The sequence below is a fragment of the Lynx rufus genome, unplaced genomic scaffold (genome assembly GCF_022079265.1).
Source record: "Lynx rufus isolate CCGP_SWC_20201006 ecotype Redwood Valley unplaced genomic scaffold, mLynRuf1.p SCAF_15, whole genome shotgun sequence".
NCBI classification, from domain to species: Eukaryota; Metazoa; Chordata; class Mammalia; order Carnivora; family Felidae; genus Lynx; species Lynx rufus.
This window is the reverse complement of record NW_025814829.1, coordinates 15,733,622-15,759,887: the sequence shown is the minus strand read 5'-3', so window position 1 is coordinate 15,759,887 and position 26,266 is coordinate 15,733,622. Positions and strand designations below refer to the sequence as shown.

The following is a 26,266-nucleotide window of genomic DNA, read 5'->3' as shown; positions in this document are numbered from 1 at the left end:
TACCATAGAATTTTAAATTAACTTCCTAATTTTTCAAAAGCAAATAAACTTACCAATTAAAGAAATGTTAAATGTGAATACAAGTTATTTACAAGATCTTTTATGCTACAAAAGATGTATATATAAGCTCAGTGAAGTACTTAGATGAAAGATTTGAAAGTGATCATTATATGGAAATATGAGCATGGAGATGTGCTCAGAGTATTCAGTTAATTATTTTTCTAAGAGCAAATTAGATCTATAACTGCAAACAATGGCTGAATAATCTTACCCAAAGGCCACAAAATTTCTGCAAACATCTAACACGAAGGATATACAATGTAACTTGATTTGGGGAGAAAACATACTAATCCAATTATTGTTCCTAGAGACCTGCCCATTATTAATTTGAAAAAATATGATCTTAAATCTATATTGAGCAAATGGAAATCTGCAAAAAGATTCATCCCAAACCTAACTATGTGTGATTTTTGTGTCATTCATTTTATTACCCAGGTAAGAGCAGGATGAGAAACAGAGGACACAAATGTGAGAATAAAGTAATTTTAAAAGAAAAAATGAGGTATAAAAGTAATTTTCCAACAAATAAGATTAGGGAGCAGATAATAGGAAAATACTAAATAAAATCTGTACAGTAAATACAACTAAATTCATAGTGTTATCTTTTTTTTTCTTTCTAATTCTTCCTTGTGTATATTTACCATGAGCTCGTATGACATTTCTCTAGAGAGGATACTGCCTTAACTAGTCACCCCAAACCTGTGGTATACAAGAACAGAAATTCATTTTTGGTAACTTACTGTAAGGGCATCACTTTTTAAGACATTTTTATTTGTGGGTATGAGATCTTTAGGTCAAATTACGGCACTTCCAGTAAGTGATCACAATGATTTCCCTTCAATTACGGTTTAGATGTACTTTAAAAATGTTCTGCACTGAAATGTCAGATCCTCTGACTCATTCAGGAATTGTGCCTTAAATTTCCAGAACGATCTTATATTATTTCTGCAAAATCTCATAAAATGAGGGGAAAAGCCTGGCGAAATTATATTCTATCATTTGTGGATTTACCTGTTAAAAGATTAATCAAATGCTTATTAATAGTTTCTTCGCTTAGACTATAAGTTTGTTCTTCTAGGTCTATCCAGGCAGATCTGAGACTCGGAATATGTTCCTTTCTCTTGACCAGAGAATACTGACTTCTTAGTCAACACTCACCTTCACTATAAACATTTTTCTTTCACATTTTCCCATTCAGAACAGGAAATTTGTTAAAATGACAAATTATTGAGCCTACTGAATATTTTTCTAAACATTTGTTCAAAATATGTTAACTCCTGTGAAGAATGCTTTTAATTAAAAAAATGTCTAATTTGTATTGCAAGCCCTCCTCCTAATTTAAACTTCTATATAGATATTAAATAGTTGATTCTTCTAAGATCCAATCATCATCTAGGTTACATTTTAAAGATAACAAAATTGGTAAGTTAAATTGGTTGTCTACATTCACATAGTAAGTTAGATAAAGCAAGAGGTTCTAAAGAGGTAACACTAAATTCCACTCACTGGCATCTTCCTCACTAATGTTCCCATAAAACTAAACTAAATAATATATAATAGTGTTAATGGAATTTTCAGGAGGTTTCAACTAATAAGGAACGGTAGGATTTTAAGATTAGTTTTAGTTTCACTAATTACAACTATATCCTGAAAATATTTACATATTTTCTAGGAAATAAAGTTTAGTTGTTTTTCTTAGGATTGATTTATTTTAAAAGCAACATTTCCATAAATGTTAATGTAGCAATAATCCTAAAAGTAATTCAGAAAATAAAACTTCTTTATCACTTGAGTACATTTTACTCATAATGAGGTAAAGTTTTAATTTTTTTTCTATAGGACTATGTTATATATAGCAACACAAGTTATTAAGACATTAATTGTGCTTGAGAGTTACTATGAACTATAAAAGTATACATGTTCACAATTTGTGTTTCTACTACTAAACCAATCATATATATACATTATTTCCTAATACCTAAAAAGATAAAAGTCTTGAATAATTTTGTGTCACCCATTTTGTAGGGAGATGAATTCTGGAATGGGAATGAAGAGCCCAGATTGCTAGATTTAGTGCTCCAAAGCCATACTCTCTTAGACCTTGGATCCCTAGGCTACAGATAAAAATTAACTTTTAAAAATTTCTAAGGTTTCTTCCAGCTCTAAAACTTCATGATTTGAAAATAAAGTTACCTTCTATAATGGCCTCCTTTATATTTTTTTTCTTCCCTAAATCTCACCCTAATCCAGTTAATTGTATGTATCTAAATATTTCAAAAAGGTGACATCTAATCTTCTCTGATGGACTGAATATTACTATTAGCTTGTGAACACCTAAAAGCACTATATGACCAGTACATAACTGAAGGAAATAAACTTTTATGCTTTATTCCAGTTAACATTTCTATTAGGAATAAAGTTAGATCATGTTGTCATTTTTAATTTAAGATCTTGGGTTTACTTTGAAACTCCAAATACTATTATATAATAGGCTCTTTAAACTTTAAATTCAATCTGAACATATATTTTAACGTATCAAATGTAGCTAACACCTTACATCCAATGCTTGGCAGAGTGACACCAGAAGCAAAGTATAGAGGTGGTGGTGGGGTGTGTGCACTACTTTGCTGACCAAAAAAAATCTCAGATAAATCATACTTGCAAACTGCTACCAGCGGAATGGCTACGTAATAGAGCCAGCATTAGTATGTCAAGTAAGTTTGAAAGGGACCATTTTCTTGTCACTTCCAGAGCCCAAATTTCTTATAAAACAGAAGATCTCTTCACAAATTCTAACACTACTAAAGTTTCCCCTTGGTGCTCCAAACAAAACCTGTAATTCCTAAGTACACAAAAGGCCATAATTTACATTTACTAGTCTGACTTTCCCATGACAGTGAGAAGAGCATTATAAATCCTCAATAAATCATTATTATGAAAAGTACATAAATATTGAAGTTTTATGTTCTCTTAAACAACCATGATATAATTATGAGCAGAGAGATTGGCATTTCAATAGGTTAAACCACCCCAGAAAGAAGGGACATTTGCTTAAGAAAATAATGCACTTTAGTGTAGTGAAAAGGTTTATACACAAACAAAATAGAAAAAAATTTTCTTACAGACTAGTGATAATGTTACTCAAAAGTTGACTTTCAAACCTGAAAGACCTAGCTTGCTTTATTATTTTTTTTACACTATCAAAAAAGAATGTTTTGTCACAAATGAATGGACAAAAAGATATGTCACTGACATGTTTACAATTAGGAAATATCTAAAACCCATTTACAATTGGCTAAAAAAATAAAGGTAATTAGAATGATATTTATTTTAAAGGAAAAAGCTAATCTGGTTATAGTTGAGAGTCTAATGGTCATACTTTCAGATTTATGAGTGGGGGAGTTAAATGATTAAAACATTGTATGTCCTTTTCATTTAAGAGTGTGAGAAAAAAGTGTAATTACATGTGGATATGTTATATTTTAGCAAAAATTGTGAAGTCATGCCCCACTCACAGCAATAAAATGCACCAAAACAAAACGTAAACCAGATAGACCCTCACCTGACACAAACTTTATAGTCTCTTCTCAGGGGTCTCCACCATGTTTCTTGTTAATGTTAACAATCCTACAAGTGTAAAAATATCAGATCCAAAGTATCTTTTTCATTGAGTATGAAAGCTGCTATTTATGTGATCTTAGAAAACTCCAAGGAATCTGTAAAACTCATTCATGATTTAATCAAATGTCTTTTTTTTTTTTTTTAAAACCCCTTGGTATAAAAATTTACAGATGAATTTCATATTCCATCACAGTTACATGGTCCAGTGCATTTCAGAGTATTTGGACATTACCAAAGCTGTCCTTTTCCAATGCAAACATTTAAGAAAATTTTAAGCACTTCTCAAACAAGTGACATGATGTGGAACTACTTACACTTTTGGCTCTTACTTCTTTTAAGTATAAACGTAATTATTAACCACAGCAAAACTGTTTGACTATTTTATGGTATCTATCAATAAGAAGTTCTCTGTTAGACAGAAGGAGCTACAGTGTATGCTGAAGCTATTTCCCAAGAGCTAGTTTAGTAGACAGAACTTTGGGCTCATCTTATTTTTCCTTCCTTTTTGTTTTTGTTTTTGGTAACATACGCACATCCTATACTATCATCTTATCATCACTGGATTAAGTAAGATCAGCTGGGAAGTAGCTACATATTTTTAGCGAGATCACTGATGGCAATGGACCTCTTAGATCATGCTGGTGCTTATGGTTAAATCACATCTAATGTGAAATTTCGAATTACATCCAGAGCTCCGGTATCAAAGCCACACATATCCAACATGCCTCTATCATCTGGGTCTGCAATGGTAAAACCATTTGATGTCATTCCACAAACAATCAGTTTAGCTGGAATGTCCATTTTCTGTAGGAAGATCAAAATACATATTAAAAAATTGTATGCAAGCAAAAGCAAATAACCTCCAAAGTTAAAACACTTCAAATTCTATCTAGCTTTTCATTACAAAGTCAATCTTTTTTTTTTCTCCATAAAATCTGTTCATCTTTCAGTCAGACTCTGTGATTTCAGAAAAACAAAAAATAAAATTGTGTGAACAATCTGCCTGAAATTCCTGCTTCTGTTCTGTGGGCCAGAGTACATTCCTGAGCAGCCTAGAGACTTTCTACTTATGAAACCTGTCAGGATTACTTGGGGGCATCAGATATTTTTACCAACATATCAAACAGTGGGGCCAGTGTGTGTGGGTATATGTAAAGAGGTATTTCCTGATGATTAACAATGTTAGATCTATGATTTTATTATATATATAACATACACATGTCACATGTAAGACCCTGTTCTCTATAGCTATAACTTAAGGTTAAAATAATTGATTTCTGGAGAAAACCCAGCAATCACTGAGTAGGCACTATGTCAGAAACTATAATTAGCTCTTTAAGTAATTTATCTAATTGTTATAACAACTCTAAAAGGTAAGTAGTACTACTTTTTTAAAAAGTTTATTTATTTTGTGGGGGGAGGGGTAGAGACAGATGGAGAGAGAGAATCCCAAGAAGGCTTCACGCTGTCAGCACTGAGCCTGACGTGGAGCTCGAACCCACAACTATGAGATCATGACCTGAGCCGTAGTCAAGAGTGAGATGCTTAACCGACTGGGCCACCCAGGCACTCTGGTGAGTAGTACTATTAACTACTAAGACCTATACTATAGTAGTAATATACTACTATGACATACATCAGTTAAATAATTTGCTTAGATCCACAATGGGTAAAAGAGACTCAAAACCCAGGCTGCCTTGACTCCAAATTCTCTTCTCTCACTTGTTCTCATACTTATTCATCAGAATCCCTAGGAGAGTTTTGTTAAAACACAGTCTGACTCTCCAGTTTCTGATTCAGCAGGTCTCCTATAGGGTCCAGGAATTTGCATTTCTAACAAGATCCCGGGCCAAGCTGCTGGTAGGAAAAACACCTTTTGAGAACCGGAGCTCTTCAGCAATTTGTTTCTTTTTCCAGTCACATTAGCCACAATTCAAGTGCTCAACAGCCACATGTGACTAGTAGCTACCACAATGGATACTGGAGATAACATTTCCATGATTTCAGAGAGCTCAGTTGGAGAGCACTGATTAGAACAAAGAAGTAGCCATAAAACTTAAAACAGAGATTATAGCTTTGCTTTAATTTAATGTCGTCCTTTAACAAAACTCACAAATGATACTTTATTTTGATTGTTACCAAAAGCAGTTTAAATTTTTTTTTTTTTCAACGTTTTTATTTATTTTTGGGACAGAGAGAGACAGAGCATGAACGGGGGAGGGGCAGAGAGAGGGAGACACAGAATCGGAAACAGGCTCCAGGCTCCGAGCCATCAGCCCAGAGCCTGACGCGGGGCTCGAACTCACGGACCGCGAGATCGTGACCTGGCTGAAGTCGGACGCTTAACCGACTGCGCCACCCAGGCGCCCCCCAAAAGCAGTTTAAAGAGGATGTTTTTAGTAACGTATAGAATAGGAACTAGTTGAAATAAATCATGTATGTATAGCCAATACTTTTTATTTCAAGTGCTGCTGCATTCAGAACTGGTGTGTATTCCTGTACAAAGCTATAGACTTATCTTCGATACCAGTTTTTGGAAAAACAGTGAATATTTGAGAACTGTGTCTTATTTTGGGATGAAAGAATACTTAAAATGTTACCTTTCGATACTCCCTCAGAGCAACAGCAGGATGGACACTTCCAGCAAAGGTCTCATTATCAGTGAAGACAATGAAGACATCAGCAGCTGTGTTTGTCATTTGAGCCCAGATCATCGGAAGAGAGCAATCAGTTCCACCTGCTGGGATCTAATGCAAAACAAAAACATGGATTAGAATAAAAGTGCCCTAGTTTCCATACTGAGATGTCTGAAATAATTAAATATTTAAAAATACTATTTTTTACATTATCACTTTACTTAGAGCCAATACACAGACCTTCTCAAAGTGTGTATTTTTATTTTGTGCTCATGAGAAATTGAGATGAAACAATTTGTTCTCATGAATTTACTAGTATCAGTCACGACATCAATATAAGATTATTATATAACACATGTTAAGTAAACTTAAACTGTTCTTTACCTGATTCATAGCCATTAAAACCTGTTGTAATGTCATATCTGTAGTCACTGGACAAGGTACCATTTCATCTGAAAAAGCAACTACATAAGAATCTTTTTCTGTTCGTGTGACAACCTGAAAAATTCAAAGGTGGTAAGTTTTAGCAGATTAGGGTAAAACAAATACAGTATCTTGAATTTCTTAAAATTCATCTTTGAAAGCTTTATAAATATACCTATATTACCATATGCATACAGTATACTCAAAACTTTATTTTTAATTATATTTAGATATGAAGTATTTAACTGAAATAAAAATGTGCCAAATACAATGAAATGACAGAAACAAATGAAAATATAATCCTTGATCATTATCTACCTTCATAGTTTTGTCCCACATTAAACATTTTTTAGGGTGGCAAAAATCCTGAAATGGCCTTAGGGGTTCTCACCATACACATTGCTGCTGCAACTGTGCTAGCGTTGAGCACACTGCCCAAAACTCTTTGGTTCATCGATGCACTGACGTCGACAGCCAGCAAGAAACGCTTTCCAGTAGGCTCCACTGTCTAAAGAAAACCAAAACAAATAATCATGAAAAACAACCATAGAAATTAAAATTAAATTTCTAAAACTCGCATTTACTTATCTTTCACTCAGACTTCTAAGATAACAGGTCTTATTTTTGATGTACCAATTGACAAGTATTTGAAAATGTCTGGCCTTTTTTTTTTTTTTCTTTCTTTATTTTTGAGAGAGAGCAAGAGGGAGACAGAATCCGGAGCAGGCTGCAGGTTCTGAGCTGTCAGCACAGAGCCTATTGTGGGGCTCGAACTCACAAACTGTGAGATCATGACCTGAGCTGAGATCAAGAGTCAGATGCTTAACCGACTGAGCCACCCAGATGCCCCTAGTTGCTACTATTTTGCTGAATGGCCAGAATATTTTAAAACCAAAAATTTTAACTTATGGCTTTAATGTAGGATTTTCAGTCCTAAAAAAAAAAAAATCACTTCCCATAAAGACAGAAGAGATGCCCTACTGATTAACAGAATGACAGAGGACCAAGTCAAAGGACTCTATAGGAATAAAAAAATTTAAATTTGGTATTTCAAAACTTATCAAAATGATAAGATAATTGGGTATCATCCAAAGGTGAGGAGAAATTCTTAAGCTTACAATGTTAACTATATATCCACATTTACATGAACTATGGAAAAACACATGAATATCTAATCAAAAATGGTTAAACTGTAAGTATCATCTTTAAAATGTGCTTTTATAAAATATATGAGTCCGAATTGGGTCATTTGTTATGAAATGAAAAGTCAAACCATTACCTTAAATGTTTTATAAAAAGCAGTATCCAGAGCTTTCAAAATTTCTTCATCAGGGAGCCACTTCAGTTTTCCTCTGAGCCCATGACCTGTTTTATAAGTTTCTGATGCAATTAAAACATGAAATGGATGTATGCGAGCCTAGAAACAAGACAGAGACAAAAAGAAAATCAAAAATCAAATGAAAAATACTCATTATGTCTTTAGGTTTTGTTATTGTAGCTAATAAATAAGTTTCATAAAGAAAAAATGAGGACATATTAATCTTAGATTTCAAAGTCAAAATGAAATTTGGTATGAGAAGTCTCAGAACACCTAAAACTCTACTGACTACAGTTCCAAAACTTAGGTGCTGACTTTTTCAATTAGTAGTAGCTAACAAAGGCAATACTTACCTTTTTTAACAGCTTTTCATTACACAGTTTTTCACATACTAAAGATACTTCTGAATTTCCTGGTTCAAGCACTGAATTAGCAGTCATCTTTCCTAGATTCCTTAGTAATGCAGTAAGAGGCATTTCTTGTAACAAAGCCTTCCATACCTATTGCAGTAACATAGATTGAAATGTAAGGAATTGAGAGGAAATGAATCAATATGTTAACTGTATAATATTAAGAATATATTCTTTAAGGTTTTCTTATGGGGTTCAAAGTATTTCTAAAATAAAAATTTGTGTGCATTGGTCAAAGACTTATTAAATTAACTTGCTCTTCACTAGAGTAAGAAAGTGAAGTCTATTTTATGAAGGAATCACATAGAAGAATTTTATTTATTTTTAATTAACAAGGCAAATTAACCAGCCTTTCTGAAGCAGAAATAACACTTAACTGAATGCAAACTCCATCTGGACAGCGTATTATGTGTTTTAAATAAATATTAACCTCAAGATATATTTTAGATTTTTGTTAAAAAGAACTGAATGTATAGTTATCCATATAAATCACATGTCATAAATTACTTTTATACATAGCATAAATTTTAATACCTGATACGTATCAAATTACTCATGCTTAATCACATGCATACTATAAGCCACTTACCTCTTTAGACTTTAAATGATTTGTTAGAAGATGTTCCCTAACTAATCTATGCTCTTCTATTAGATGAATGACTTCCAGTTCATCTTTTGTGCGTTTCACTTTCTCTACAGCCTCCAGATACTTTAATAATTTTTCAGTCTCCACAGAAAGTGCTTTTTCTTTATACAATTCATGGACTTCTTTCCAGCCCTTTGTAATATATTTGGTTACAATAGCAAGTCCTTTAAGAAAATAAAGAAGTCAAACAGCATGAGAATATGGTATGGGATATACATAACTAGACACAGAGGAGCTTAACCTTTTAAGCTGTGAGGCTGCTTTCTGTGATATAACAAACACATTCAAGCCAATGGAGTCAAATGATTTTGCTTATCCATCATAATTGTTTTAAAAGAAGCTCTGGAGAAAAGTCTCTTATACCATTAGTCATTTTACGATAAACCTTTTTTTTTTCTTTTTGAGACACCAGCATTAGAAACTTGGGTAGACAATACCTATCTCAGGTTCACAATCTCAGAAAATTCACAAAAGTACAGATCTGTCTCAGTTAATCTCCTTTCACTTGTCCCTTTCTGCTGCTAAATAAATAAGCATTTATAAATAGCAGAGGTAAGTGGAAGTGGACAGTTAGGTAGGTAATTTGTAATTTTTTAAAGATAAAGTATTACAGTCCAAATTAAAAAAAGGAAAACGATGCGTTCATTTCTTCTATAAATTCTATAAATTAAAAAAAACCATTTTTTTTAATGTTTATTTTTGAGAGAGAGAGACAGCATGAGTTGTGGAGAGGCAGAGAGAGACACAGAATTGGAAGCAGGCTCCAGGCTCTGAGCTGTCAGCACAGAGCCCGACGCAGGGCTCGAACCCACGAGCTGTGAGATCGTGAGCTGAGCCGATGCTTAACTGACTGAGCCACCCAGGCGCCCCATCTTCTATAATTTTTTTTTTCAAATTTTATTTTGTTTCCATTTTCTGATTTTTATAAATTTTTTTTAACGTTTATTTATTTTTGAGACAGAGAGAGACAGAGCATGAACGGGGGAGGGGCAGAGAGAGAGGGAGACACAGAATCAGAAGCAGGCTCCAGGCTCTGAGCCATCAGCCCAGAGCCCGACGCGGGGCTCGAACTCACAGACCGCAAGATCGTGACCTGAGCTGAAGTCGGATGCTTAACCGACTGAGCCACCCAGGCGCCCCTATAATTTCTTTTAATAGTTGAAAGAGTTCTTGATTGCGGGGCTGAGGAAATTTGGGTTCTAGCCTACATTCTGCCAATAGATGGCTGTGTGATCATTCCAGGCCTTAGGTTTTACTTCTGTAAAATGTGGAAGGGGAGATTTGAGTTATCACACTCAAAAAGGTCTATGGGGTAAATGTTGCTAAAATAAACAAATGGAACAGGTTATATAATAAAGAGTGGTTAAGACTATGGGACTAGAGGGGTGTTTGGGTGGCTCGGTCAGTTAAGCGTCCAACTGCTCGTTTCCACTCAGGTCATGATCTCATGGTTTGTGAGTTCGAGTCCCACATGGACTGATAGCACGAAGCCTGCTTGGGATTCTCTCTCTCCCTCTCTCTCTACCCCTCCCCTGCTCACGCATGCTCTCGCTCTCTTTCTCAAAATTAATACATAAACTTAAAAAAAGAAAAAAGACTGTGGGACTAGTGAGTATGCCCTACAAATGTTTTAGTGAAGTTTTGGCTTAGTGCTGCCAAAAAGGGTATTTTCAAAAGTATCCAGGATAGGTATTTTTATGTATCTTCTGATTTTTTAAAAGTGATATTAGCAAAGAATTCATTTTTTTTCTAAAATATTGTGCAGGCCAAGTAAAATCCATCTCTAAGGCAGATTGAGCTTATGTGTTGTCCCTAGTCTCTAATTTAAATAATTTGATCAAAAGTCAACATTAGTATGTAGAAACTTGTAAAGTACTGTGACTTGTTAGCTTCCAGATTTTAGTACAAAATCTTATATTGCCTTAAATTACTAAATGTTTCATATGTAAGCATGTCTTCTATTTTGTCTTTCCAACTAAAATAAAACTTTCTTAAAGGCAGTCTTCTTATTTTTATCATACCCAAATTCTATGGTGGCCACACAGTTAAGTACACAATAAATACCTGATTAAGTCATATTTTGACTTGTTTTATCTGTTTTAAATACACATTTCGGTCAAAATATTAAAATTTTACTTATTTGGGGGGCGCCTGGGTGGCTCAGTTGGTTAAGTATCCGACTCTTGGTTTTGGGTCGGGTCACGATCTTGTATTTCCGGAGTTCAAGCCCATCCATGTCAGGCTCTGTGCTGATAGTGTGGAGCTGGCTTGGGATTCTCTCTCACCCTCTCTCTTTGCCCCTCCCCTGCTCACTCTCTCTCAAAATGAATAAACTAAAACTTTTTTTTTTTTTAAATAAAATATTACTTACTTGGTGGCTTAGAGTTTGATTCTAAATTCTTTTCACTCTGAGAAGCCTAGGGATCTCTTATGCCTGAACACACTGTTATGACTGCCAGATTTTAAGTATGAGTTCTGCCCTCAAAAAATTTAGAATTAAAGAATACTGTCTGTGGGAACAAGTATAGGAAACATTTACTAATTCTTCATTTTATCGACCAAGAATTCAAAACCCAGTATAACCATTTGCACAAATTCAGAAACCAATTTTTCCAATTAGAACTAGCACTTAGGTCCACACCACCATCTGGTGTCTCAACAGACAAATAAAGCTGGATCTCTACATTCTTCTCATACTGAATCAAAAATTTAAAAGTAAAAAATTAAAGCATGAATATTTTAAGGAAAAAAACACAGGTAAAAATTTTTATGACTTTATGTTGGAAAAGGCTGCTCTAAATCTAACACAAAACAAAAATCTATGAATAAAAACACGTAAGTTTCATTACATTAAAATTCCAAACTTTAGTGTGCCAGAAACTCCAATCAAAAAAATTGACAAAGAAAAAAAGGGGGAAAAGTGCATGATAACATGTTATTAATTCCTAAGTGTCCCAAGTTCTTAGAACAGTGCCCATCCATAGTAGGTGCTCAATAAACATTTGTTGAATGAATAGTGACTATCAATATTAAGAACAGCAACTCAATGGATAAAAGGGCAAAGATACAATATGCTCCGCAATAAATTACAAATCAGCAGCAGCACATGGAAAGATAAACTTTTGCCCACAAACACAAATTCAAGTAAGGTATAATTTTTCACCTATCCTATTGGCAAAGATTAAAAACCACTGGTAATAGTAGTCACTGTTCAAATGTCAGGAAACTGGCCACTTCTATATACTCTTTGTGGGTTTAGTCTTTATAAAAATATTTACATTATACACATTTTTTCTCTGTATTTTTGTAATAGTATGAAAACGCAGAAGCTACTTAACTGTCTTCAATGAGACTAAATAAATTATAGTGTATTCATTCAATGGTATATTTGCAACTATTTCTACTGACTTGAAGAAATACCAATCTGCTTTTAACTGAAACAAGGTCTAGGGGCACCTGGGTGGCTCAGTCGGTTAAGTGTCTGACTCTTGATTTCGGCTTAGGTCATGATCTCACAGTTTGCGGGCTCAAGGCCCACACTGGGCTCTATGCAAACAGTGCAGAGTCTGCTTGGGATTGTCTCCCTCTCTCTATGGCCCTCCCCTCCACCTCAAAATAAATAAACATTAAAAACAAAACAAACAAAAAAACCCAAAGGAGGTCTATAAAAAAATTTTAAATAAAACAATGTATTTTAGGAAAAATCTGGAGTAATATACAATGTATATAGTAATTTCTTTTGAGAGGCAGGATTCTACTTTCTGTATTATATTTTTATGTATTATCCAGCTATTTAAAACAAGCATGTAATTTCTAATAAAAAAACCAAAACATCCAGGTGTTTGTATATGTAAATACTCGCAACAATTTACTGCTTAAATTTCATTTTAAAAAGTCCACTCATGGGGCGCCTGGGTGGCGCAGTCGGTTAAGCGTCCGACTTCAGCCAGGTCACGATCTCGCGGTCCGGGAGTTCGAGCCCCGCGTCGGGCTCTGGGCTGATGGCTCAGAGCCTGGAGCCTGTTTCCGATTCTGTGTCTCCCTCTCTCTCTGCCCCTCCCCCATTCATGCTCTGTCTCTCTCTCTGTCCCAAAAATAAATAAACGTTGAAAAAGTCCACTCATAATAAAAAATGATAAATTAGGAATTCATGAGGAGCTGTCTTTTCAAGTTTCATTTCTGGTATTAAAAAAAGCAAATTTTGGACATGTTGATTTTTGTGGATGCTTATACTTTACATTCTTCTTGCCCAAAAGTTTTAATTTCCCTTCTAAGAAGGACTAAGTAATTAGTGTACATCCAACTAACTTCTCAAAAGTCTCTTCCCATAGACATAGAAAACTGCCCCAAGTTACCATGTCCCCTGGCTGACTGCTCGGAGACAATTAACATCCTGAATTGTTAAGTTCAGCACTATTTCAGGCAGCCTTTAGGTTCCATGGAACATATGTCCTAGGAAGACAGGGAGGGAAAGAAAAATCCTAAGGGGCTGGAACAGTACAGCCTGGCTATCTGCCGTCTACTGGCTAGGAGCCGCTTTGCTTCCTACAGCTTTCATCACGTCCATGCTGCTGTCATAGTCTGTAATCACTTGGGTAAGCATTCTAGCTAGCACAGTGACACTGTGAGATCTAGAATATTAAATTAATCTGTAAATCTGTCATTTGATTCTTGATTAGTAATGTCCGGATTGCCTGTGGTAGGTGTTTAATTCCAAGGTAGTATTAAACATTTGAATTAGTCAACCAATGTGTTTTGAGAATGAAAGCCTGTTTCAAATAAAATATTTCTATTTATCGGTATTTGCAACTTCCCCCAACCCAAAGGTTGTTATGCTTACCTTCATTGGAAGGTTTAAGATGTGACAATCTTAATAGATCTTTGTGAGACCAGCCATTTCTTTGTTTATACTTTGTAACTGCCAGAGCAAGGGCCATGCCCCCCTTTTCATTGTACCAGTCTGCTATAGCCTTCCGGAGGGCACGACCCCACATGCCACATTTCATGCTTTCCTTTAGATCTTTCTTAAACTGGATAAAAGTAAACAGATGTGTAGGAATGCGACAAACTTCAGAAACAGCTTTGAATGCCGCTTGTTTTGTGCTTATGTCGGAACACTGGGAACAAATGGCAAGTGCGAAGAGCATAGGCTCTTGCTTTGCCGTTCTGCCTTCTTGACTAAATGACTTTATTTCCTGTATCACTTCACATCCTCTGCCGTCTTCAATCAATCTAATTAAAGCTTCAGCATTTTCAAGGCCCAACTTTTGTTCTTTGATATAATAAGTCCCACCTTCAGAACCAAAACATAAGAACCGGTGTAGTCGATTCATATCAGTGACTTGCCATACATATCCATCTTCGGAATTGGTTATCTGCTTCTCATTCAGTGATTGCATTTGGTTCACTGATTCCTCCATTCTTCTGTCTTTTAAGAAACCTATCAAAAAGCAAAATGTTATTATAGTTAGAAAGAAACAATAAAATTATAAGAAGGAATACATTTATTTTTATTTATTTTTGAAAACATTTATTAATGTATATTTTTTGAAATCTGTTACAAAGTCTATTAACTTAAAAGCATTTTTTAGGCTCATTAAGTGGTAGTATGATAACCAGAAACAACAAAGAGGTTATATTTTGGAGGTATAAGTTTGTTGCATCAGAGACCAAGCAGGCAATTTAGCATGCAGTCTGAAGGCCCAGAGAGAAAATAAAAAGGGGTAGGGAGAGCAGCTGTGGTAGCTGAGGCTAAGAAAGGTCTTACTCCCTGAATAACTGCATACACAGTTTTGGTTGCATATCCAACATCCGTTCCTTCCCTCCCCTCTCTTCCTGGCAGTAATGTCCTTTAGGGGAGGCTAGACCTTTTTCCAGACCTATGGGATGAATCTTGATTTACTCTAAGCCAGTGGTTCTCAAACTCTGTGTGCATCCAAAGTAACTGAATTGCTACTTAACATGCAGAATTGTGTGTTCCACCCACCACTCCCAAAGTTTCTTTCTTAATTTAGTTTATGTCTGGGGTGAGGCCTACACATTTGTACTGATCACAAATTCTCACTCAGGTAATGCTCGCATTTCTTTTGCCATGTGACAAGTATAGGGGATGGGCATCTAACTGGCCAGCATGCAGTAAGTCTGCAGAGAATACTTCTGAGGTTTTCTTCACTCTTAAAAGTGGGCTTGGGCTCTTACTAAGAACGCTCCCTTTCTACCCTGAGACATTCATTTAAAGTGATGCTTGGAGTGTGGCAACTATCTTGAGCCACAGGGGAGCCAGTTTAGGAAGACACACTCATTTATAAGGATGGTAGCACAGAAAAAAAATTCGAAGGAATCTGGGTCCATGGTATCATCGAGCAACCTGGAAATGCCTTACTTAGAAATTCTGTATCCTTGCATCTTTACTTAGAAATTTTGTATAGCTAAGCCGTTTGTAAGTTTTCTGTTACCTGTAGTTGAGAACATACTGATTAACATCCTATTAACTGTGCTCATTTGTAATTTATGTGATCAACTACCTGTACTTTCTTCCTTCCATTATCTCTAAAGCTACTAGCTGTATGGCAACAATATCGTTTTTTATCCTCCTAGTGGAACCACCACAATGTCCACTACTTTATCAATCCACTGCTACTCTAACTATAGTACAGCTGCCTATCTAGATGCCCCAAGTCTCCTGTCTATACCACTATAGTGCACTAGGTTTCTCCCCATGACAAACAAAACAACACGACCAGAAAATAAAGCTCAACCAGCATTTATTGCATATTAGATGTAAGACATGAAAGAGAGCCCTGTTCCACTAAAAGGATTTTTTTAAAGTGTTTAAGAAAAAGAGTGTGTGTGTGTGTGTGTGTGTGTGTGCACATGTGCATGTGGGGGAGGGACAGAGAAAGGGGGTGGAGGAGGGAGAGACAGAATCCCAAGCAGGTTCCATGCTCAGTGCAGAGCCTGAAGAAGGGCTCAATCTCACGATCCTGAGATCAGGACCTGAGCCAATATCAAGAGTCGGATACCACAGAGCCTGCTTGGGATTCTTTGTCTCCCTTTCTTTCTGCCAGCCCCCTGGCACCACCCCCCCCACCCACTATCTCTCTCAAAATAATAAACATAAGAAAAAAAAAAAAAGAGTCAAACACCTAACTGACTAAGCCATCCAGGTGTCCCTAAAAAGATTTTTTTTTAATGTTTTTCCCTGCCCTCAAAAAAAACCCACATTCTAGTCAGTGAGGTAGAAATATACATATAATACAAAGCAAACTGTAATTAAGTGCTCTAATAGAAGTGTACTGAGAGTCAGCAGAGAATAAAATAATGTTGTCTCAATAATACAGGAAGACTTGTGCAGAATAGGCAAACTGAAAAACTGGTATATAAAGTTTGGGGGAATGTATTCCAGAAAGGGATTTCTGAAATCTTGCTGTCTTTAGATTTTAGAAAAAGAACTAAGTATATTGACACAGCTGTAACGTAACATTAACTGATAAGGTAGTAGTAGCTTAAAGGGCAACACAAGATAAAAGAAATTCTGTATTTCTTGTACATCATCATAAAGATGATACAAGCTTAAGCACGTTTATATATTGTAGGGAAGGCTTAAGATGGAATCCTCGTGAATATTAACAATTAAGAGCTAGTGAGAAAAGGGCCCTTTAAAGGAGAAAGAGAAGATGGGGTACACAGACTTAAAGTGAACCAGGGGCAGTGGTATCACGGACCACGGGGAAGAGAATTTCAAGGAGTCCATAGCTGTAATGTCAAATGCTCAGAGATGAAGTAAAGTCTGGAAAATGACTACTGGATTTAGCAAACAGGAGTGAATGAAGAAGGGCAATTGTTGTAGAATCCTGCAAGAAGGAGCCTGAACAAAGTGAGATTAGGAGGGGCGCAAGGGTCGCTCAGTAGGTTAAGCATCGGAGTCTTGCTTTTGGCTCAGGTCATGATCTCACAGCTGTGAGATCAAGCCCAGCAATGAGCCCAATGTTGGGCTCTGCGCTGGGAGGGAGCCTGCTCAAGATTCTCTCTCTCTATCCCTCCCCCCACTCACACGCCCTCTCTAAAAATAAGTAAGTGAGATTAGGAGTATGCAATGAGGGAGGCTTCACAAGTGGACTACTCTTTTACAGAAGCATAAAGGGAAGGTAAGAGAGATGAGAAGACATTGAGGTGAAGTGGAATGATTCAATTTGGAGTGGAAGACAGTAAAGGATGTAACCAAGGGGATGAGATCACTAAAAGAAGTCAAACAGAATAAGCTTTAGAGCATCCAGGTTGAGACTGGCCTACTGACAGCAAGAGAGACATCTCTTTCACTAAGGGTGTAGACAGATTTGAAAAAAGAGAGGAATAAGGAGATTGAGGGAAGTCTGGCAGGTAAGGGAGCCATGAGGTTGGGTCTCAGAGAGGGGAACACATCATGATATGGGGATAAATGCATGGGAGAATGGAGAGCCTCACATTTTGAAGGTGACTGGGGGCAGGGGACAGTAATTTGAATTGTGTTGGAAATAATCAGTGTCATTATGAGGCCTAGGCCTCAGATGGTGTCACCGTGTAATAATGATCATATTATATTAGTCATTAGGGACTGATTTACTGAGTGCAGCATAGGCTGAAACTGCTGCTGCAGTAATGATGCTTCTGCTATTTATTCTTACCCCCTCTTTAACATGGCTGTTTAGCTGCCTTTTAATCCAAAAAACTTTTGAGAAGGATAAGAGGCTTCTCAAAGACTGACACCTTAACTGCTAATTCCAGTAGAAAATTTTCTATTATTTTGACCTTTGCACTGCATTTGATATTGCTAGCCCCATCTTTAGCTTTTACAAAAATACCCTTGGGTAGTACTTTCACCTGGCTATTGCTGCTTATTAGTTGAATAATATAGAAATGATATTCAGCATCAAGTTAAGCTAATACAACAGCTTTCCTGAACCAAAGCCCAAGAAGTGTGATTTAAAGGTCCCAGTTCAAATCTCAAAGTTCTTTCCCTTGTTATTTTTTTGTCAGCATGTCTGGCTGGTATCTTTAGTTCCACTAAGAGCAGGGACCGGGTCTTAGTTGTGTATCCCTTCTCTGAACCTAGGATATCACTCTTAAGTAATTAGTAATATATATTTAAGAATAACAGAGCAATATTAAAGTAATTTTCTGAACCATCTAAGAATTATGTATGATTGCCTTTTCTTTCCTCTAACATTTTTAAAAATAAGTCTCAACATGTGCAATTAAAAATATAATTCAAGCCTTTAAGATAAATTCTGTAATTAGAAAAAAGTACTATATGCAGTAAATAGATATACAATAAAAAATAATACATGAGAAGTTATGAAGAGGAAGTAATGAATACTAAGTAAAACTGTCTTTTGAGAATAGTATTTCTTTGAAAGTTTTTCTAATGCATTTAGTATCAGGTATAAGTATCTTGTTGAGCAAACAGCAAAATGAACTTTTAAATCTAGGGAAGATGCCTAAGAAAAATCCCTAAATGTAATCTTTGTAATCTCTACCATAAGAAATGTAGTTACTTATTCATAGCTGTGTCAATGGAATCTTATCCTTGCATATATTAATGACAACCATGAAGACATACCCTTTCAACATTTTTACAGGAAAAAATGCCCAGCTTTTCACATGGTTCTATGACTATTCTTTCCAGGATGAAACATAAAACAGTAGGACAGATTGCATGAACGGCCCCTCTCTACTTGCTTGTGTAAATTTATCAGACTCAAAAATTTAAAGTTAAATATGAAAAGCAGAATGGCACTACTTCTAAGCTACTCACCTGGTACCTGACTGCTGACATATAAATTAACTTTAAAATTGTCTAGGTGGTAAGACAGCGGTATAATAAAGAATATCTAGTTTTTTTCTTGGCAGAGCTTCAAAAATGCTAGGAATTTCCAGATTGATAAGTCTTTTTGTTATGCTAATGTGGTGATTCATTCTGGGCTTCAGGATGGGGGCTGGTCACCAAAAAGACTAATCATTTGATTAGAGGGTTGGAATTTTGGGCCAGATCAAACTCCCAGGAGGGCTGTAGGGCCCAAAATTGGGCTCAACCACACAGTCAACCAATCATAACCAATCATGCCTAGTAATAAAATCCCATATACAAACTGTGAATATCAAAGTTCACTGGTGCTTCCTAACTGGTAAACAAACTGATGTGCTGGGAGTGTGACCAGCCAGGATTCCACACAGAGGGTATCCCTCTCCTGCCTCCAGACTTTGGCTCCTGCCTCCAGTCTTCCATTTGGCTGGTCCTCAGGCATACCATTTAACTGTAATCATTAGGATAGCGTTTTTAGAGAGTTATGTGAGTCATTCTAATGAATTATTGACCCTGAGGGGGTTGTGCGAAGCCCTGAATTTATAGTTGGTTGCATAGACTAGAGACCCTACTTATAACAGGTGTCTCAAGAAAGGGTAGTCTTGTTGGGGATCTTGCCCTTTAACTTGTGGTGATGTAGGAAACAAAGGCAGAAGAATAAAAGATTAAATTTCCTTATAACTTACAGGCCATTGACAAGTCCTCAAGACAGGCAGATTGACATTCCTCTGGGAGCTCAGCTGCCTCGATGTTGACTTTGCTAAGGGCAAAAGGCAATCTTATTAGCCTGACCCCCCAGAATCGTATGTCTACTTAACATATAAAAACTCCTTTGGAAACTTCCTTTACCTCTACTACCTGCCACCCCCCCCCCACCCCCACCCCCCCCACCCCCCCCCCCCCCCCCCCGCCCAAGATATATCTTGGCAATCAAACTCCAAGCTTATGGTCCCCTGATAGATACCTGAAGGGTCTCATTACTGAGTTTTTACTAAACAGTAATAAATGACCTTTTCCTAACAGCAGCTAGCCTCTCAAGGTCCTGGAAACCTTGTTTCCAAAATACCTTCGAGACTAGACCCCTCCTCCCCTGAAGATATATAATCAGTCACCCATCACAACCCCAGTGCAGCTCTTTCTGCCCATGGGTCCAGTCCCTGCGTTTTAATAAAACCACCTTTTTGCACTGAAAACATCTCAATAATTCTTTCTTGGTTGTTGGCTCCGAACCCCAACACTTCAAACCGCATCAGTGGGATCTTAAGCTAACTCTGGAACTGAACTGAACTGCGGAACACTGAGTTTGTGTCAGAGAACTGGGTCAAAACAGACACCAAAGGCACAGGGACAGTAGGAAAAAAAAAGATAAACTGCACTTCACCAATATTTAAAATCTGTGTTTCCTCAAGAAAGTGAAAAGAGATCCCAGAGAATGGGAGAAAATACACGCAAATCATACCATAAGGAACTTGTATCTAGAATATATAAAAAACTCATAACTCAATAATAAGATAATAACCCAATTAAAAAACAGGCAAAGCATCTGAGCAGGCACTTCTTCAAAGATGTACAAATGGCCAATAAATATATAAAAAGATGCTGAATATCATTACTCATCAGGAAAATGCACAACAAAACTGAAATGAGATCCCACTTCACGTTCACTAGGATGGCTACAATCAAAATGACAATAATAAGAAGTGTTGGTCAGGAGCTGGAGAAATTAAGACCCACATACATTGTAAAACGAAGGATCATATGGTAACTCTATATTTAACCTTTTGAAGAATTGCCAAAGTGGTGAGGGGTTTCTTTATGGGGTGATGAAGATGTTCTGAAATTAGACAATGGTGAACGCTCACACTGAGATACAGAAACTAAAGCGACTCCATGAACTGTGTTTTTGCTCCTTTTCCTGCTTCTACACTTGCTAGGACCTGCACCCCACCTTACACACGCTTTACACTTATAGTACAAAAAATGTATTCCCTTTCTGTAAGGGTCAAGGAGCTAATGATTTCTTTGGAGTCTTCCAGCACAGATCGGAGTGAAAGAGCAAGGTTGCAGACACTGACTCCAGGCACACTGCCGCCAGATTCCTGGCTCCAGGGCACAAGTGACTTATGGAGGACACCTGAGCACTCCTCATTCTGACCAGTTTCTGGATGCCTGAGAAGACATATGGACCAGACCACAATCCTTAATAAAAGCACCAGAGCCCAAACAAAACTGAGACTACTCTACTCTCCTTTCTGAGTCTCTCAGATACTCTGTATCTGTCACCTCTCTGTATCTTCAATAAACTCTGCTCTCACTTGATGTCTATCCTTAAGGCCAAGGATCCTCTTGGCTGGTCCTGCAGGACTCCTTCTGGGTCCATGGACCCAGTCTGCCTATGTCAACACAAGTCTGTGAATATACTAAAATTCACTGTATTGCATACTTAAAATAGTGAATTTCATGACACATCAATTCTATCTCCAAAATCTGTCATTAAACGAAAACTAAAAATTGACTATATTTGGGAAGTTATTTAAATAGACATTCAAATGATATTTAACTATCTATTTAACTATTTATCTATTTAACTATTTATCTAACTATTTAACTATTTATCTACTTAACTATTTATTTATAGGTATTTCCTATATTTGTCTTTAGAAAGCAATTTGAGATACACACAGATATATATACAGTATCTTAATTTCTCCTCTCCCCAACTCCAATCATCTACCCCCTCGGAGCTTAAGCTCCACTGTCAGTGATTTAGAAGGCAGTTGGGCAGTGAGTGAGGTCAGAGCCTGGTCATCAATTAATCCACTCCTGAATAATCAAGTGTTGTAAATCCAGATTAACAATTAAAAAAAAAAAAAAAAGACAGTTAATTCTTTGGGTTGGCCTGTCCTATCCAGAGCTCTTAAAGCACACCATTCTAAAGACTCTAATATAGCTGAAATTATTTTAAACTTCTGTAAATTAAAATTTGGGGAAGAATTAAACAGGTCACAGTATTTTTAAAGGCATAGCCACAATTTGGAAGTTGGTTGTGGACATTTTATACATTGCCCACTTCTTTCTTTCTTAATATTGACTGCCAAAATCAGTGAATGCCAGTAATTAATATACAAAATGTATATTGTATATTACAATATACATATTGCCTTGGGCACTGTTGTATGTATGTAACAGCAGTTCTTTCTGCTTTGTATTCATTAGAACAACGTTTACTGTTATCTTTTAACAGTACTAATAATACAGTGTTTTTGAGGATTCCTGTTTTTCTTGAATGTACACATCTGAATATCTTTGCAAACTCTGTTGTCCGTTTATTACTTGAAAATGTTTCATCCCATGAGGTCGAACAAGTTTTGCAGCTTAACCGTTTTTAAATGAGGTCAAAGCTGATGTACACCTATGAGAGAGTGCCAGACAACTTAAAAGAAACAATACTGCAAAAACTGGGGCCACAAAGTCAAACAACTATCTTTCAGACTGCTGGTGTACCTGAGTTGATCATGTCATGTGGGATGCAACAAAAAGTGGTGAGGACCTGTTGCAAACATGACAGCATGCCATCCCGAAGGCGTGCATCTTCAGCCAAGTGGTCGCCATGTAGTATGCACTTTGTATTACCAAATCTTCTCATTTTCCTCAAAGACCCAGAAATCTGGATTTTTTATGCAAATTTAGGATTAAATGTGAAAATAAGTGAAAAAAAATTTAAACTCCCTTTCTGGTTACTTCTAGGCTGTGTAAAGGGCTAATTTTTCAGTTGGGGGGGGTCTTTCTACCACAGCCACCAAGTTCATAAATAAATGTTAGTTATGATGTATTTATTCAGCACAGAAAACACTTCCAAGTTCGTGGCAATATCATAGATTAAAAAATAACACACATTATCACAAACAGCTATGGACTCCAATGACACTCATTCTAGGTATGGTTCATTAAGGAAATACAGCTAGACTCCTGTGCCTCACAAACTTTTTCCTGTCTCCTAGGGACAAACTTCAACAAGTTTCAAATGAAAACAAACAAACAAATATTTTATACAAATTTCGATTTCTACTCCACAATATAGCCAGGCCTTTTTTTTTTTTTTAAAGTAATCTCTATGCCCAACTTGGGGCTCTAATTTGCAACCAGGAGATCAAGAGTCTGATGCTCTACCGACTGAGCCACCCAGGCGCCCCATAACCATGCTTGCTTCAATATAAAAACTGTTCTGTTGTTTCCCTCAGTAATATTTGTCATGTTAATTTTGTGGCTTCACCTAGTCCATAACACAGGACTCGCTAACTCCGATGCATAGGACACCTGTTTGTGAAGCAAGGAATCAGTTTTGTCTACTAAAATATTTTTTTCTGGAAGCCAAAGGCCCTTCTTGGAACTCAGAGCTTTAAGGAGTGATGCATAAATACACATACTCTTAAAGATTTATAATCTTAACAGAGGTCTGCTGAACGAGGGCATTTTCACGGTTTAGCGAAAATAGGCATTTTTGGTTTAACTCCTTTATTCTTAGAAACATAACAAATGTTCGATTACTACATTACGTTTTTTTCAACCTAATTTTCTTTTAGGCATCTCATCCCCTTACACTTGTCTATCGTCCCCACGGATTACAGAACAGATCTCACTCTTCTCGTCATTCCCTCGAGGATAAATTCGCCTTCTGTCTTTGCACCAAAATCCCTCTTCCAAACCCCAGAGCCGGGGCAACGCCTCCCGGCGCAGAAGCCGCGGGAGGAGGAGGAGGAAGAGGAGGAGTAAAGCGGGCCCTCCGGACGCTGGCCTGTGGGAAGCTATGGAAGCACAAGCCGGAGCGGTCCGGGATTCGGGAAGGGCCCACCCTCGGGAGCGTCTCAGCCTGGACAAGCGAGGTTGTGCCCACAGCGATGCTGGTTTCGTTACCCAGCAAGGGCAGGACGCGGAGGCAGGGCGGTGGAGAACGATGGTTTGGCGAAGTGTTTGCTCCGGCCTCGGTCGCAGGGATGCGGGATGAGGGACATGGAGGATGAGCTAAACCTTGCGCGTCCCCGGGGCGCTCAGACCGCACAAAGGGCCCCAGTCGGCCTCCCGCAGTTTCCTCACCTGTGCTTGCCGGCCGACCCTCCGAACCCGTAGCGCCACTGGGAGAAGCCCTGCGAGGCGCGGGGAAAACGACTAGAAGCTGCTGCAGCCCTTAGGGCGGTAACTGCTCCAACTCCACCAACGCCGGGGCCTGCAGGTTCGGCTCCCGGGAACGAGCCCCGCCCCTCTACCTTTGCCCCGCCCTCGCCCCAGACTGGCGAGGATCCCGGATGTTACCTCCTCCGGCGTACTGAGTCCCCGCCCTTTCTTCTTAGGCCCCGGCCCCTTCCGAATCCGCTACGGGTCCTGCACGGCCTAGGAAGAGTTTCACTGTCTCTTGGGTGGCTAGAGCGTCCTCCCGCGCTTAGTCGCGCTGCAGGTGACGGCGCCCGGAGGCTGTCGGGAAGTAGGCGGGGGTGACGTGGGGTTGACGAGCTCAGCGGCGGGTTTGCCGAGATCAGTGCCCGGCGGCAGCTGGTGCGGGGGGCGGCCAGAGCCTTAGGTGGAGCGGGGCGGTGTGTGGCCGGGGCCATGACGGGCAATGCCGGGGAGTGGTGCCTCATGGAAAGCGACCCCGGGGTCTTCACCGAGCTCATTAAAGGATTCGGTGAGAGCCAAGGGGACCGTCCTGGGCCGGGGGTCACGGGAGGAGGCCCAGGCTGGGCATAGAGTGGTTCTCTGCGGTCACCGCCGCCTCGCGTCTGAAGGGAAGCGACTCTGGAAACCTGGATCGCGGAGGGCTCTCGTCCCCGTCTCAGTCCTGGGCAGTCGCGTTTCCGCAGTGATTCCACATCACGAGGGCAGGGATCGTATCTGCCTTGTGCACTGTCGTATCCTCAGGACTCGGCAGTTACTTGCTTAATTGACTGGAGCGCTTCCCCCCGCCCCCGCCCTTCCGTGTGTATCTTTCCCTTTCTACCATCGCTCTTCTGCGGAGCGCTCCCTATACCCGGCAGGTGTGCCCAGGTGAACGTCTCGGGCCATCAGTTCTGCAAGAAAACCTAGGGTGTGCCTCCTCCACGGTAGGGTATATGGCCCAAGCCGCGCAGGAACCCGAGATTCTAGTTACTCAAAGCCGAACACCTTGAGTGTGTGATTAGTTCTGCGGACGTTCCCAACAGGCTCACTGCGTGGGACTGACGAGCCACTTTGCTGGTTATTCTCCCTGATCGTTTTTTGGCTTCCGGTAAAGTGGTTTCTTGAGCTAGTGCTCTAGACCAGAGGCCACATGCTTTCCTCAGCTTTTTTTTTTCTGGCTGTGTTCCTTGTCTTACATCCTAAATAGTCAGCATATTTGACTTTTTATCCTTTCCTGCCCTTCTTGTTCCCATCCTTTTCTTTGGGCAGTAAGTTTATTTTTATGGCTACGTTTTTTTTTTTTTTTCAAGTATTATTAATTCTAGCTATTATGTTAAAACTTGTACTGGAGATGAAAATTAAACGTTGATATAGATACTATCATACATAGCTGAATGTTTGGAATATAATTTATCAAGAATATGTTTACCTACGTTTGTTTACCTACGTATGTTTACCTACGTATGTTTACCTATCAAGCGTATGTTCTTAGGCACACTGGGAGGGTTTGGGAATTTTCATTGTGAATGAACCACGAGTGCTCCTCTAAAGATCTGACACTCCAACTAATATGGTGTATTAATTGCTGTGTTAGAGTGTGTACAGAATGTAACGGGAACACAGGTCATGGAAGAGCACAGGCAGAAGGAAAAACATAAACAGTAGTAATGTTAAAGTATATGGCATAGGAAACACCTAGCAAAGTGACTAAAAATGTATGTGACAGACCAGAGGAATATTTCAATCTGAAGTTGAAAAGTAAACTGAGGCTAGATTGTTTGCTGAGTTGTATAGTTTGGATTGCCCTGTGGTTACTGGGGACTTAACTGTCAAAGATATTGGAATGCTGAAATGACATTTTTATAATTAAAAAAGGTTTACCAAGTGTAGTTTGCAGGGTGGAGTGGAATGAAGCCAGAGAAGCTAGAAGTCTCTTAAAATGGTTGGATTCAGGTGATTAGCTTGACATAAACTAATAGGTTAAAGAGGAGGAGGTAATTGCAATAATTTTGCTATATTTAAATCGATAGGACTGCTGACTGACTGGATGTAGGGGAAAAGGGGAAAATGACTCCATAGTTTCTAGCTTGAATGGCAGGTGAAGTATAAGAGAACAAGCTTGATGGATGAGAAAATTCAGTTTTGGACATTGAGTTTGAG

General features: G+C 38.1%; 2 protein-coding genes across 4 annotated transcripts in view; one reads left to right on the top strand and one right to left on the bottom strand.

Moving 5' to 3' along the window:
* Positions 1-683: 683 nt before the first annotated feature.
* On the bottom strand, positions 684-24,178 carry RO60 (Ro60, Y RNA binding protein). 2 transcript variants are annotated; one of them, XM_047076566.1, is made up of 10 exons: positions 24,050-24,178; positions 19,642-19,715; positions 13,955-14,554; positions 9,058-9,278; positions 8,412-8,558; positions 8,020-8,157; positions 7,132-7,248; positions 6,702-6,815; positions 6,282-6,428; positions 684-4,485 (listed from the first exon to the last, which is right to left on the bottom strand). In XM_047076566.1, the coding sequence occupies exons 2-10, from the start codon at positions 19,646-19,648 to the stop codon at positions 4,333-4,335; spliced, it is 1,644 nt and encodes a 547-aa protein (XP_046932522.1). In that variant the 5' UTR covers positions 19,649-19,715; positions 24,050-24,178; the 3' UTR covers positions 684-4,332. The 2 variants fall into 2 exon arrangements, with proteins under 2 accessions (XP_046932522.1, XP_046932523.1); XM_047076567.1 differs by lacking the exon at positions 19,642-19,715.
* Positions 24,179-24,465: 287 nt separating this feature from the next.
* The window catches only part of UCHL5 (ubiquitin C-terminal hydrolase L5), a 39,653-nt gene continuing 37,852 nt past the window's right edge, over positions 24,466-26,266 (top strand). The window contains exon 1 of one of the 2 annotated variants that reach the window (XM_047076565.1): positions 24,466-24,635. In XM_047076565.1, coding sequence (XP_046932521.1) covers positions 24,560-24,635 — 76 coding nt within the window. In that variant the 5' untranslated portion in view covers positions 24,466-24,559. The remainder of the gene's footprint in view (positions 24,636-26,266) is intronic. The other variant, XM_047076564.1, reaches the window with a different exon arrangement.

What these genes read in the sequence shown, in the direction of transcription:
- RO60 (XM_047076566.1), bottom strand. An exon ending in ATCATTTAAAGTCTAAAGAG is followed by an intron (nt 8,559 to 9,057) that starts GTAAGTGGCTTA and finishes TTACTGCAATAG; the next exon opens with GTATGGAAGGCTTTGTTACA. An exon ending in TTTTAATGGCTATGAATCAG is followed by an intron (nt 6,429 to 6,701) that starts GTAAAGAACAGT and finishes GTTTTGCATTAG; the next exon opens with ATCCCAGCAGGTGGAACTGA.